This window comes from Oryx dammah, unplaced genomic scaffold, assembly GCF_014754425.2.
Source record: "Oryx dammah isolate SB20612 unplaced genomic scaffold, SCBI_Odam_1.1 HiC_scaffold_24, whole genome shotgun sequence".
NCBI lineage: Eukaryota > Metazoa > Chordata > Mammalia > Artiodactyla > Bovidae > Oryx > Oryx dammah.
This window is the reverse complement of record NW_024070208.1, coordinates 24,727,549-24,740,894: the sequence shown is the minus strand read 5'-3', so window position 1 is coordinate 24,740,894 and position 13,346 is coordinate 24,727,549. Positions and strand designations below refer to the sequence as shown.

The 13,346-nt window shown below is 43.0% G+C and overlaps 2 protein-coding genes and 1 long non-coding RNA gene across 4 annotated transcripts in view; 2 read left to right on the top strand and 1 right to left on the bottom strand.

The window, feature by feature from the left end:
- Window positions 1–5,411, bottom strand: part of SMAD9 (SMAD family member 9) — a 63,025-nt gene extending 57,614 nt beyond the window's left edge. Inside the window, exon 1 of the mRNA XM_040267062.1 lies at window positions 5,332–5,411. The gene's annotated coding sequence lies outside the window, so the exon portion shown is untranslated. The remainder of the gene's footprint in view (window positions 1–5,331) is intronic.
- Window positions 4,744–5,487, top strand: LOC120882901 (predicted GPI-anchored protein 58). Its single transcript, XM_040266718.1, has one exon. It carries the CDS (start codon window positions 4,744–4,746, stop codon window positions 5,485–5,487), a length of 744 nt encoding a protein of 247 aa, XP_040122652.1.
- Window positions 5,488–5,654: 167 nt separating this feature from the next.
- Window positions 5,655–8,950, top strand: LOC120883109. Of its 2 annotated transcripts, XR_005725669.1 has the most exons (3): window positions 5,655–6,045; window positions 8,300–8,699; window positions 8,797–8,950. It is a non-coding gene; the product is annotated as an uncharacterized LOC120883109 (long non-coding RNA). The 2 variants fall into 2 exon arrangements; XR_005725668.1 differs by lacking the exon at window positions 5,655–6,045 and having other exon boundaries at window positions 7,404–8,699.
- Window positions 8,951–13,346: the final 4,396 nt, after the last annotated feature.

The window sequence follows — 13,346 nt, the reverse complement described above, 5'->3', positions numbered from 1 at the left end:
GGGAAAACCTATGGACAGAGGAGTCTGGCAGGCTATAGTCCATGGGGTCACAAAGAGTGGGACATGACTTAGCAACTAAACAACTCAGAAAGCAACCGGTACCACTTTAGATGAACTCTGCTATCCATCACCTTCTCCTTAAGAAAAAAAATCTGCAAATCTGCTCTAAACCTTCCAAAGCCCATAAGTGCTTGGGACAAAATCCTTCCAGGCTTTTGATAAACTGCCTCAAATACCTATTTCACAAGGGACTGCAGTTTCTAAAAACAAACTCACACACACACACATTAACTAGAGCAAATCTACAATCGATCAGCTTCCAAGCAGTTTAACAGATTAAAAAATGAAAAATATTAGGCTACACGGAAGAAGATATCTCATGCGTTAAGACGGGTTTGTGAAGGTAGGAGCCCCGCACTGCCCGACCGGCTGGGGAGGTGCTCTCAGAATCGATCAGGTGAAGCCGTTGTTCCTTCAAGGTGTCGACACCTCCACCACTTCCAAACCCTCTCATTTGCTTCAGGACGAATCCCCAAGGCCATCAACACATCTGGGTGGCCCCTAGAGCACATGTGAACTCTCATCTGTCTAGTGCGAAGGAAACTAGATGGCCATCCCCGATAACCCCAGTGTTTGTAAACAGAGACAGCTTTGCACAACTGCAGCCCTAAACCCACTGCATGATTGAGGAACACGTTTCCTATGTGCAGTTCCTCAAAGGTAAATGTGACAAAGGGGGAAAAAGGAAGTCATCGGATATGAAATATTAAATTTCCCTAAGAGAAATTTCATATAGAGAAATAATCCCCACCAGTGTTATCAGATAATCAGAAGGGAGAGAGAGAATGATTTTGATAGCTAGTATTTAGCCCCCACCAAAAAAGAAAATAAAAGCTGTATTTTTGGAAAACTCAGGACTTTGGAGAACTCCTTTATACTGATTTCATAGATTAAAGTTTTGTCTTTGAATTAAAGATGATTTAGGGAATGAAGCGTGAGAACCAACAGCTCTTTGGTGGTTAGGCCTTCTGACATGATACAGCTCTGCACATATACATTTATCATCTGTATCTTAATATTCATGCATTTTCACTTTAAATTTTGCATTTAAACTTTGAAAATTTCAGAGTCTCTTGAGTTTAGAAAACTGGTTTTGAGTTCATTAGACTTCCCAATTAAAACCATATAATCAACCATATTATATAGACATGATATTTACATACAAATTGTATTTTTTACATTATGTTAACTCTATTAATTCTGAACCACTAAACAGAACATGATGCATGCTAAGACTGGGTTTAGTATCTTTTGGTAACGTAATGAGTAATACACAGAAGGGGGACTAAGGTCTTCTGACAAGACTGACGAGACCACTTCTACATCCAATCTGACCAAAACAGAAGCTCATCTCAGCAGCAGTCAGCTTCTTTTGTGAGCAGAGTTTGAAACATATACACTAAAAACAGTTTTTCTGTGGCTACTGCTGGCGGGGGAAGAGGGTCGACATATTGTGTTAGCAATTTTCTGTGGAATCAAATTAGGGTTTCATTGTGGTAGCCGTATCACATTAAAAATCTGGGGTTTTCTTTGCTAAATGGTTTCCATTGTGTATGTAGTGAATCTGATATGGAAAATTGCTAATGCAATAAGAGTATCATAGAAGCTTTCCTGACTCTAATGCTCAACCACAATATTCAGGAGAAAGAGGCTCCACTGGCCAGGGGTGGGGGTGGGGTCACTTTCCACAGCCTCTCCACGGGTCTTCAGTCCTCAGCTCCAGCTCAACACTGGCTTCGTGAAAGATGGACCATTAACACCTATCATTTAGGGGAAACTCCTTTACAGATTTTATTTCAGACCATGAGTTCAGTGAAAGACGTGCCACTGAATTAATATTTATTGACAAAGCACTAGACAGGGCACTGTAGTTGGCATGAAACAAATGGAAAAGATAGATAAAACAAGGTCTCTTCCTTCATAGAGTTTTGACAGGACTGAAGAGAAGAAGGAAATTAGCAAATGAGGAATTCACCAAGAGGCAAGATACAAGGGTGCAAAATGCCAAGGGCCATTAGGTGTCAAGGGAGGACACACCTGGACAGGACTGTAAAAGATGAGGAAGGTGCTGGCAGGTCTGTGGATCTGGTGAGAGGTGGGGAGGCAGAGGCGTTCTAGGCCTTGGCGTGAGGACACGTGCAGAGGAGAGGAAAGCCAGGGCAATGAGCAGGGGAAATCACAATTCTTTAGTTTAATTGCAGCATAAAATATGGAAGGAGTGAGAAGATAAGCCTGGAAATTGGTCTGGGGTCAGCTCAATGCCAACACAGAGAGTAGTGGGTGCTGTTCAGATGGTTTGGGGTGGCAAGTGTCAGGCTGTGGGCCACTGGCAAGAACACTCAGCTTCTATGGGTCTGATGGTTTCTAATGCTAACAAACATCTTGAAATCTTAACTCTAGTTAGCCCACGTTTCTTGAGAGACATAATTTTATAAGAATATTTATTTTAAAAGGTTAGTTTATATCCAAAAGATATTTATTTTTTTCTTGTTGTTATGCCCCTACTCTTGTCATGAACAGTTCACTAGGTCAATGTTCTAAGGTGCTCATACTATTAACTTCACTCACAAATTTACTGTTTGCTTTTTTCCCCCTTTTAGAATAACTTTTCAACTCACTGGCAACAGTAACCAAGGAAATATAAATCCAACAGCCTAGAATTACAACTATTTGAAGAGACTCATGCTTTCGATGTACTGTTAAACATTTATAGTTTCATTCCAGACTATTCCCTGCTTCTGAATTTCTCACTAAATGTTAGACATGATGAGCAGAAAATCTGCCCTATGCCTCGTTAGAGCTTTAAAATTCAAGGTAGTATGTTTTCCAAATTTAAGAAAAACCACTTCTTCATTTCCGTAACTTTTAGCTTTCCTTATATTGGAGTACATTTTGTGTATAAATATTATTTCCAACATACTTAAGCCAAACATGATGAAATTGCTGTTTTATTTATTGCAGAGGGGATGTCAGATATAAACTAGTTAGTTGCTTAAGTGCTATGGTGATCACTTATTAAATACCAACTCTTCAAATACGGCAAAGGATATTGTACTCTCATTAAAAAGAATGAAACTGTTTGTAAAACTGAAATTGACTATTTTAATCTTTATGAAATAGTTTCTGGACAGATTTTTTCCCCTCCAACTGACCACATGATTAGAAAGGATAAACAGATTTACCAGTTGTTTATTACTTCTAGAATCCTTAGCAATGTTTCATTAACAACAAAAACCTTTCTGTCTCATCCCATGGTCTTGGGCAATCAGAGAGTAGTACTTGACATTTGTGAATATTTTCTGATTACTCATTAAGTGGAAATATATTAAAAAAGAAGAAAATTTTAAAAGAAGCAAAGTCAAATAGCTCATGCTGACTTTAATAAATAACAAAGATGTGAGAATTGCAAAATATTTAGAAGTTTAGCCTAAAATTTGTTTGTATCTTTGATTTGTAGCAAACACTGTACTGATAAAAATGAGTTTGCTCAGATCAAGGGTATGTTGGCATTCTCTTAAAACATAGCTTGAAACCACAGAGCCCAAGCGAAAAAACAGCTCTGACAAGGATGGCCAGTCAAGCATAAAAATGGGAGTTGGTTGTGTCAGAATAGATTAACAGGCTGAAGGCTGTCTGCTAAAGACAGTTGTCTTGCTATCAATGAAGGGAATCATTGCCACTAAAAGTTACTTGTCTGATATGTTATTTGCAACTTCTATCATAATATATTTTAAACGCTCCTTATTTATAAATGATTACATCATTTTCTTATCTGCAGCGTCCTTCTTGGATAACCACAACTTGAAAGCGGTCCAAAATCTTGCTCATGGTTTCCTACAAACATAAGGGCACTTACTAATTGAACTGTCTCTCTGGAGTTAGGGGAATGTGTTTGGGTTTTACTTTTACTTCCTTTTTAAATATAGATCACTATTTCTACAATGTAAACATCCAATGGCATTCCCTCACAGCGACAGGAATCCCAAGGCAGAAGATATGCTGTAGGATTAATTTATCACTCACCCAGAAGGGTGCCTCAAATGCCTGGCTCAGTTATGGCCAAGGAGCTAGCATTATTAAGTGCCTTATGACTTTACAGCTATCCTCTATCATTCCTGTTCCGCAACGCTTCCAAAAGATCATCCGAGAAATCTGGCAAGCCACTGAAAATGGTGCTTGTAAACTGGATCCATTCAAAGCCATCCACAGAGACCTGTTGGTGTGTATCCGACTGTGAATTACTGGGTAAAGAATTTACGTGCAATTTCATTCTCAAACTCGATTTTACCTCATTTGTAGGTTATTTCTCACGAGTACCCAGTTCCCGCCCAGAAACAAGTCAACAGAGTATTTCTAAACCATCATTTCAAATTTCCACTGTCAAGGGTGGGAGGAGGAAGGAATAGTAACGGGAAGACTTGTCAGCGATTAGCCATCCATAAAAACGCACCCCGCTCCTTCCCAGCACAATGCTGGCGTCACTTCGTCTCCTGCATCTGTTCCCCACCTCGCCCCCCTCCCCTCTGCGGAGACTTGGCACCGAATGGCAGGCGAAGGAAAAAGACAAACACCCCGGCTCCCAACACAATCCAAGCGTTAGCCTAGAGACACTTGAACAACATTCCTAACTTTTTTTTTCCTGCTCATTTCGCCTGCCTCAAAGGTAAGCACAGTAAAAACGGTATGAGGCAGGGGGCCAGGGAAGGCCAGCTGAGTCACGTTCGCTGCCCTGCATGCACCCCGATTTCTCCAGTGTCCTCCCCAAGCCCTCCGGCCACGGCAAACGGTTACTCAGCTGCGAGTCTCACTCTCCACGGAGCCTGTCCTCGGTGCGGACCCAGCTCCGGCCCGGGGGCGGGAAGGGGTGTGGGGGACCGACGGCAGGCGCACCCCTGCCCCCTCCCCGGGCCACAGCCCCGCACGCCGGCGGCCCGAGCCTTCGCCGACAGGTCCCAGGTGCCGGCGGCCCGCGCGGCCGTCTCCCCGGAGCCGTCCCCTCCCGCTCCACCTCAGACAGGCCCCACCAAGGCGGTACAGGGACGGGGAGCACAAAGCGCCCCGGCCACACGCCAGACCCTTCCCTGTGGAAGAAAAACTTCGCTGCACACGCGTCCAGACACGCACACGCCCGGCGCGCGCCGGGGAGGGCATCTCTTACCTGTCCCCGCGCTGCTACTCATCGCCCCCCCCATCCACCCACCCATGGAGGTCTGGCCGCCCCCCGCCCCGAGGTGGGTCCCCCGGCCGCCCGCTCGGAGCGGCCGCACTCACTGCCTGGCTGCGCGCGCCCAGCGCCTGCAGGGCCCGGCGGCGGCGGCGGCGGCGGCGGCGGCGGGGACCGAGACAGCGGCTGCAGCGGCGGCGGCGGCGGCGGCCCCAGCCGGCGTCAGTCAGACTGGAGCCGCGAAGCCTCATCGCCCGTATTAGTGCGCCGACCTGGAAAGCCGCCAGGAGTCCTGCTCGCGGGTCCGCCCCCGCCCGCCGCCGCCGCCGCCGCGCGCCCGGAGCCGCTCGGGGAGCCCGCGAGGAGGGGGGAGCGCGGCCCGCCCCGCGGCCACGTGCGCGGAAGCCCGCGGCGGGGGCGCCTCGGGGACGCCCCGGCGCGGGGTCTCCCGGGCCCCCCGGGCGGCGTCCGCGTCCTCCCGTGAGACCCGACTCCCCTCGTCCGCGGCTCGGCCCCCTCGGCTGGGCGGCGGGGGCACCTCGCGCCTCTCTCCCCGAACGTCCTGCCTCTCCACCTAGAGCCCGAGGCCGGAGGACCGTTTCCAGAACTCTAGGTGTGGGACAGACAAATCGGTTTGGAAACCGCCACCCCCAACAAGTGGCTCTTCCCGACGTGTTTCTGGGCCCTGAGGGTGGCTGTTCCTTGCTGTTTGTCTCTTACTTGCTTTGCAAGAGTAAAGGGGGTCATTACCCCCAACCGACAGCGCCAGAGTAACTGGTTTGCCCCTGCATAAGCGGATGAAAATCGACTCACTCAGAGTGGTGAGTGGTGGTTAAAACTAGGCATGTAATTTTGTGGGTTGTCGTTTCCTTACCCGTATTTATTTGCTTAACAGCCTAGCCTATAATATATACTGTTATCTAATCTAATAAAGGTACAACCTTATGGGCACTGAGCAACGTTAATGGGTTAATGGACAACCTTCCTTGCCCACGGCCCGGCTATCCCCCCTGGATAGCCTGTCTTTGGAGGTCGCTGTGGGCCCCTCGAACCCGCTCAGAACATGTCTAAGAAATGCCACCAGCTTACTGATGGGCTTTGACCCCCATCAGCCAGCAGTTCTTCATAGAAAAGGCATTTACTGCAGGGATGAAAGAATACTAGAAAAGAAAAGAGAATAAAGCCACAAGGGACAGCATTCAGTTTGCTCCTGTATGTAGGAAAATCGGTCCTCCAGAAGGTCCTGATACCTGTGAAACGCAAGGCCGTGGATTGAACTGCCTTTTCTTGTCCTCAAAGCACTGCCCTTTCTTCCTGTGGCAGATGCCATGCTTGGATTATCACACTGTTGTCTGCTGAGCAACGACCCTGTGTAAAACAGCATTTGTATTAACACTTGAATCATCTTTATACAACCTGTGCTCCAGGCTAGGTGTTAAGTTTGAGATCGCTCTGGGTGTGAAAGTCCAGGAAACCTTTGGACTGCTACCAATCGCACTTCCTGGGCATTTTATTGCAGGTAAACTAATTAGATCCTCAGAATTGATACCCTGTAGCTTATTTGTTTTTTTTTTATTGTTAAGAAATGACCCAGCCACTGTTTGCCTCCCTTAGGTACATTAGACAATGCAGAGGACTCAACGCAGAGCAAGAAATGATAACCTCTGCAGTGCTGGCTCCGGCTTCCAGCACAGTCTTTATAGGTTCTCGGAGTTCTCTGTGCTCTTGGCAGGCCTTGCTTCTGCAGATTCTGAGTATGTGTAGTCTGTGTTTTCTGTGCATTCTCTTTTACATGCCAAGAAATTTTGGCATCCAGAAGTTAGCCTATCACTTATTCCATGCCTATCATGTATCCCCTAAACCTAGGAGAGCAAGTTAATAATCCTTTAGACCCTCTGAACAATCATATCTGATTTCCAAGGAGAAAATGCTGACTCTGGGAAGGAAGGCTCAGAGTTGACATCCCATTTTTCAGAAGCTGAATATTCTTGCAACAGGAAATCTAACCACTATTTTTCTCCTCTTGATTTTTTGATTGGCTGCAATTATATTGCTGGTTAGAGCAGGTGACACAGGAGGTGCAGATTCGATCCCTGGTTTGGGAAGATCCCCTGGAGGAGAGCATGGCAGCCACTCCAGTATTCTTGCCTGGAAAATTCCATGGACAGAGGAGCTGGATGGGCTACAGTCCATGGGATCAGAAGGAGTTGGATACGACTGGGTGAGCACGCACACACGTTACAACTTCCACCAAAAAACTACACTACAGGATTAATGGGTTATTCAGTCATGGGTTGTGATTTGGTAGAAATGCCAGTAAGATTTTGGTTCAAAACCTGAAAACCACGGCAAAATGAAGCCCCCCTCCCTTTTCTGTTACAAGAACTTGGCAGAATGTGAGCGTCTGCAGCCCATAAACTGGTGGTTGGAAGGGCAGCCCCCTCACCCATGAGAAGGTTCATTCTTTTCACTTGTCATATGCCCAGCACAGTGCAAAGTGTGACAAAGTCTGCAGTAAACCATAGATGCGAAGATCCTGCTTTGTTCATCTGTTGTACCAATGCCTGCCTCTGGTCTTCTTTGTGAAAATCTAACAATAATTGCGTGTTTGTGTGTTGAGGGGTGAAGTTAGGGGTGATTCACGGTCATTTTGGGGAAGCAGTGGGCAAGCTGAAGGACTTGGAGAGAGAGTCATACAGTTCACAAAACTTACCTTTACAATGAGGATAAGGCTTATTCTTATTTTTATGTAGAAGTTATTTGATGGTATATTTTGCATACACTCCAAACCAGTTATAATGACTTTTTCATTTAAATATCATCTATTTATTTCAGTATCATTTTTGTGGGTTGTGGGGATGGTGCTTGATTTTGTGGCATCTGATCCCTCCAGAACTCTACGGGGTCCCATTCTTTCTGAATAGCAGGAGTTTAAGATGAAGATAAATTTAGTTTTGATTTGGGAACTTTGTGACTATGTTCTGAAATAGAAGGCAATATCCTAAGGCATCACAGAATTATGGCTGAGTTTTGCTACTAAGCACAGGTGTCTTAACCAACTGAAATTTCTCACAGCACAGTTCTAGAAGTCCAAGATCAAGGTGTCGGCAGATTTGGTGTGTGGTGAGAACCCTTTTTCCTTGTTTGCACGTGGTTGTCTTTGCGTTATAGTCTCATGTGCCCAAGAGAGCAAGCTCTCCTCTCTTTCTCTTTTGTAAGGACACTGACTCTGTCATGGGGGCTTCCCATGTGACCTCAAGTTCCCTCATGACCTTATCTAAACCTAATCATCCCCAAAGGCCCCACCTCCTAATACCATCCCTTTAACCAAACCCTTCAAGTCAAGTTTTTGCCTTTAACTCAAACTATGAGGAAAAAGTCTCTCCCTTTCTATTTTAAAGGACAGGCTGAGCCCACTAGACCAGCAAGTTGCCTGGTTGGAAGATGCAAGTTTCTCCCTGGTGTTTATTAACAGGTTGACTTTTTGCCATGCTCTGTGACATTTTCTTTTTTATAAGGGCTTGATCAAGTTTATACTGACCCACACACTGCTCTTTATTTTTAATTTATAGATGACTTCTGACGGAATGAATCCTAGGAGAGATTGAAGAGATATTCAAAACTCTTTACATGAGAATAAAAGAACATCTCTGAAAGCATTTTCTGTACAAATATAATGTTTCATGTTCATATAGAATTTAAGACTAATAAAGGATCTTAATCGTGTCTGTGCTTCTATCATGCTGCATATTGTTTGGTGAGCCTTAGTCTACTTTTAAGACCTCTATTGAAAATAGTTAAGCAAAGAAGAAAACAGATTCTTTACTTCTGGCTTTCCTCTTTAAGAGAGAAGTTTGGGTGGAGGGATAAAAAACAGTCATATTACCTTAGAATAAAGGTTATAAACAAACAATAAAATATGAGATATTATTCTGCATCTGTTATTGTGAATCTTTGCGACCCCACGGACTGTAGCGCACCAGGCTCCTCTGTCCGTAGGTTTTCCCAGGCAAGAATACTGGAGTGGGTTGCCATTTCCTTTTTGAGGGGATCTTCTCCACCCAGGGATAGAACCTGCATCCTGCACTGGTAGGCGGATTCTTCACCGCTGAGCCATTCTGCATTTGCCAAGTAAAAAAATATTCTTTCTGATGTGTGCATATGTATTATCTTACATTTCCATAAAACTTTTCTTTTTAAAGCTTAGGCGTGCATTATTTCATTTAATTCAGAAGTAACCCTATAGGGAGGCAGCTCATGTACTGTCTCTGTCTTATCACTTCATAGATGAGAAAACTGTGATGCGCACAGCTTTCATCACTGGAAAAATGTCTCGTGATTAACCTAAACAGTATCCATCCAAATCTGTTGTCTGTCCAGAGGGAAGAACGATGTGCAAGAAAGCACTTTTTGAATGAAATTTCAATTTCTGACATATATTTCCTATACGAAATGTAAATAAGGTTCAGTTTTTTGGAAGTATGTTTTCTGAAATGGTCATTTAAAAAAAGTGAATGTGATGTAATTGCAGCTAAAACTCAGCTGTTGTGCACTGATTTAATCATCCGCAATGGTGAATGCACAGGTATTTGAGAAATTTAAAAAACTCTATGGGACTTGACTAAACAGGATTTTAAATTTTACAATCTCAATTCATTTCTTTATATAATCTTGGTTCTCTCTTCTCTTTAATGGAAAGAGAATAGTAATCACAGTGGAAAATATTAATGGGTCAAATGCTTACCCTACCTTCTTCAGTATGAGAACCTGTCACCTTCTGCTAATACTTTTTATCTTAAAAAAGACAGATTGGGCTGTAATTGCACACTTAGCTTACTGATTCTCCAGCAGTGGGTCATAGCTCTCTAGCTGTGATGTCAGAAGATTGCCTAGGGGATTGCAATGCCTGTAACCTCTGTTTTTGCCCCTTTACCCTCCCTCATCTATAATAAACTGTCTTATAAATTCTGCTATATATATTTAGAACCACATCAGACTTTTATAGTGTTTGCTTCCACTATCAAACATAATATAAAACTCTTGAAGAGAAGGAAAGTCTTTTGTATTCATCAATATTCTTCTTACCATGTATTTTCTTCCTTCCTAGGGTTCCAAGTTTCCTTCCTTTGATATTTTCTTTCTGTTTAGCCATTGTTTTAGGGTAGGTCTGTGGGTGTCCAATTCTCTTAAGCATCTGAGATTGTCTTTATTTCCCCTTTATACTTGAAGGTTATTATTTTTTTTTCTGAGTATGAGATTCTGCATTGACGGTTTCTTATTTTTAGTACTTTAAAAATAGCGTGCCACATCCTTCTGACCAGCATAGTTTCTGATGGTAAATCCAGTCATTCTGGTTGTTTCCCTATTATAGGGATGCTGTCGTCTTTTTTTTTTTTTGTGGCTTTCAAGATTTGTTCTGTCTTTAGTTTTCCAAAGTTTAATTATGATGTGTCTTGGTATATATTTCTTTGGGTTTATCCTGTAAGGAATCTGATTCTATGATTCTATGCCTTATGCCAAGTTTGAGAAGTTTTCAGTTAGTATTTTGTTTTTGATAATACTAATGTTAGATCTTATTAGTTTCACTGAGCTGTTTATTATTATTATTGTTGTTTTCTCTCTTGATCAGACTGAATAATTTCTATTGTGCTATCTTGAGTTTACCAATTCTTTTCTTTGCCACTCCCATTCTACTGTTGAGCTTTTCCACCAAGCTTTTTATTCAGTTCTAAAATTTCCGTTTGGTTCTTCTCAATCTCTTCTTTTTCTTTGCTGAGTTTGTCTCTCTGCTGAAGCTTTCTAATTTTTTCATTAATTTCAAGCATGTTTGTAATTACGTGGAAGCATTTTTATCGTGGCTGCTGTAGAATCCTTCTCAGAGAATCCTAACATCTCTGTGTCAGCATCTCGTCTTTTTTCATTCAAGTTGAGGTTTTTCTGGTTCCTGCTTTGACGAGTGATTTTCTTTTGAAACATGGACATTTTTTATGATGTTGTGATTCTGGATCTTATTCAGACCTTTTGTTTTAGCTGACGCTACTCTGGTTGAGAAGGAGAAGCACCATCTTGTTATACTGCTGGGGGAGGTGTACACATGGGCTCCCCACTTGGCCCCCACTGACACTCAAAGGAAGGGGGATGGTTTATTACACTTGGGTAGGGGTAGGAGTTCTGGCTCACTACGTGGTCTTCATTGTCAGCGAGGTGGGGTGGCTTCGTTGCTGCTCGGCCACAGGAGGAAGCACCTCCTCTGACCCCATCCCAGGAGGGAGGGAGCGCAAGTCCAGGCACCCCCAGTGAAAACCCAGGGTTGGCTGTTGGGGGTGAAAGTCCTGCTCGCCGCTGGGCCTTCTGTGACATCGCCCAGGTCAGGGTGTCCAGGTGCCTGATTCCAGCCTTATGAGGCAGTGCATCTGGGCTCCTCACTCAGCCTTTGCTGTCGTCAGCAGGTGTGAGGCTACCATTCTTTTCTGTAGCGTTTGGTTGTAGAACAGCAGTTGTTGTCTAAAGGATCAAATCTGTAAGGTATTGCTTTTGGAGATCATCAAAATACTAATGAGTTTTAATTCCAAATCAGAGAATTGTAAATGAGTCCTATATAGGATGGACATGTTAAAATCATTAGTTTGTAGATTTGGTGCTTTTGAGTTTGCACAAAAACAAAGCAACCCATTAGACTACTTCAGGGGATTTAGCTGTTGATAAAATGGATAACTTCATTCATGTAATTCTTTTCTTCAGCAAATGAATTGTAATGGTGGCATTATCTAACCATTTGGGAAACCTTTGCTGAACAATCACAATTTAGGATGCTGTGGAGACACACAAATAGAAGAAAAGGCAAGGCTATTGTAACTGAATGAAAAAAAATGGAAAACAGAACTGGGGAATCAACTATGAATAGTGGAAATACACATGACAGAGATACAGCATTACAGATGGCAAGAAACATGTTATCATTCAGACAGAATCTTGAGTCAACCTCCAGGTACACATACATATTCTGTAAGAACAAGTCAGAAGGTTGAAAGTCAATGATAATGTTGTTTGATTATAATGAGACTGTACTTCAGTTTTAATCACACCCATATATGTTTCCTATTGTTTTATTTTAGTAGAAGCAGGACACTGGCTATGTGTGATCACGGGCCAATCACTGGTCTAATCCTGCTTCATTTCTGAAATGGGGGTAACCATACCTATATATGATACATGTTTTCTTTTACAGAATGCCTCTGAGTCTGTACCACACTGTTAGCTTAGGTGAACCTGTGCTTCATATCAAGCATATCAGAAACCTGCAACAGTGCTCAAGGGTGAGCTGCATAAAAAAGCAGACACTTTTCCTGAAATTTCCACTATGCTTCAAACACATTTGTATCACTAGCTTGCAAATAGCAATAAATTATTTTATTGTTTTATTATAGTTTCATTAAGGATCTTATTTTTGGCTCAAGGCTTGTAACTTTAAATTCTTATAAATGCTCAAGGTCATTCTGTTTGTTTTCTCTCATTTCTACTTGCACAAGCCTTGTTCTGTTCAAGTGACTTGTTCTGTTCTTGTTCAAGTGACTCATTCAAGTGACTTGTTCTGTTCTTGTTCTGTTTAAGTGACTTAAAGGTTCTCGAAACCTGGTAGTGAATAATCTGTTTATTCACTTGATCAATAATTAAGTGTTTATGCTAAGCACTGTACTGGGAACACTAGTTTTTTAAAAAATTTATTTTTATTTATCTATTTTTTGGCTATGCTGAGTGACACGCAGGATCTAAGTTCTTCGACCAGGCCACTGCAATGGAAGTATGGATTCTTAACCCCTGGACCGGCTGGGAAGTCCGTGAGAATACTAATTTGAATAAGAAATGGTTTCTGTTTTAAGAGAGGTTATAGTCTGATGCAGATGTGACAGTATCACTGTTGTTGAAACTACTGGAATCATTTTTAGCTTATTTACTTCTCCACATAACTTATAATGTTGTACTTAATGTGCTTCTGAAGCTTTCTAGTTACACGTCCCCAGATATCATACCTTCAGAAACTGAAGTAGCACAGTCATGAAAGAGTGTAGGCCCCGGATCCGGGCTTTGTGGGCTGAAATCATGCTCCTCCGTCTCCTAGCCC

Coding starts and splice junctions, on each gene's coding strand:
- LOC120882901 (XM_040266718.1), top strand. CDS start 4,744: ATGAGGCAGGGGGCCAGGGAAGGCCAGCTGAGTCACGTTCGCTGCCCT.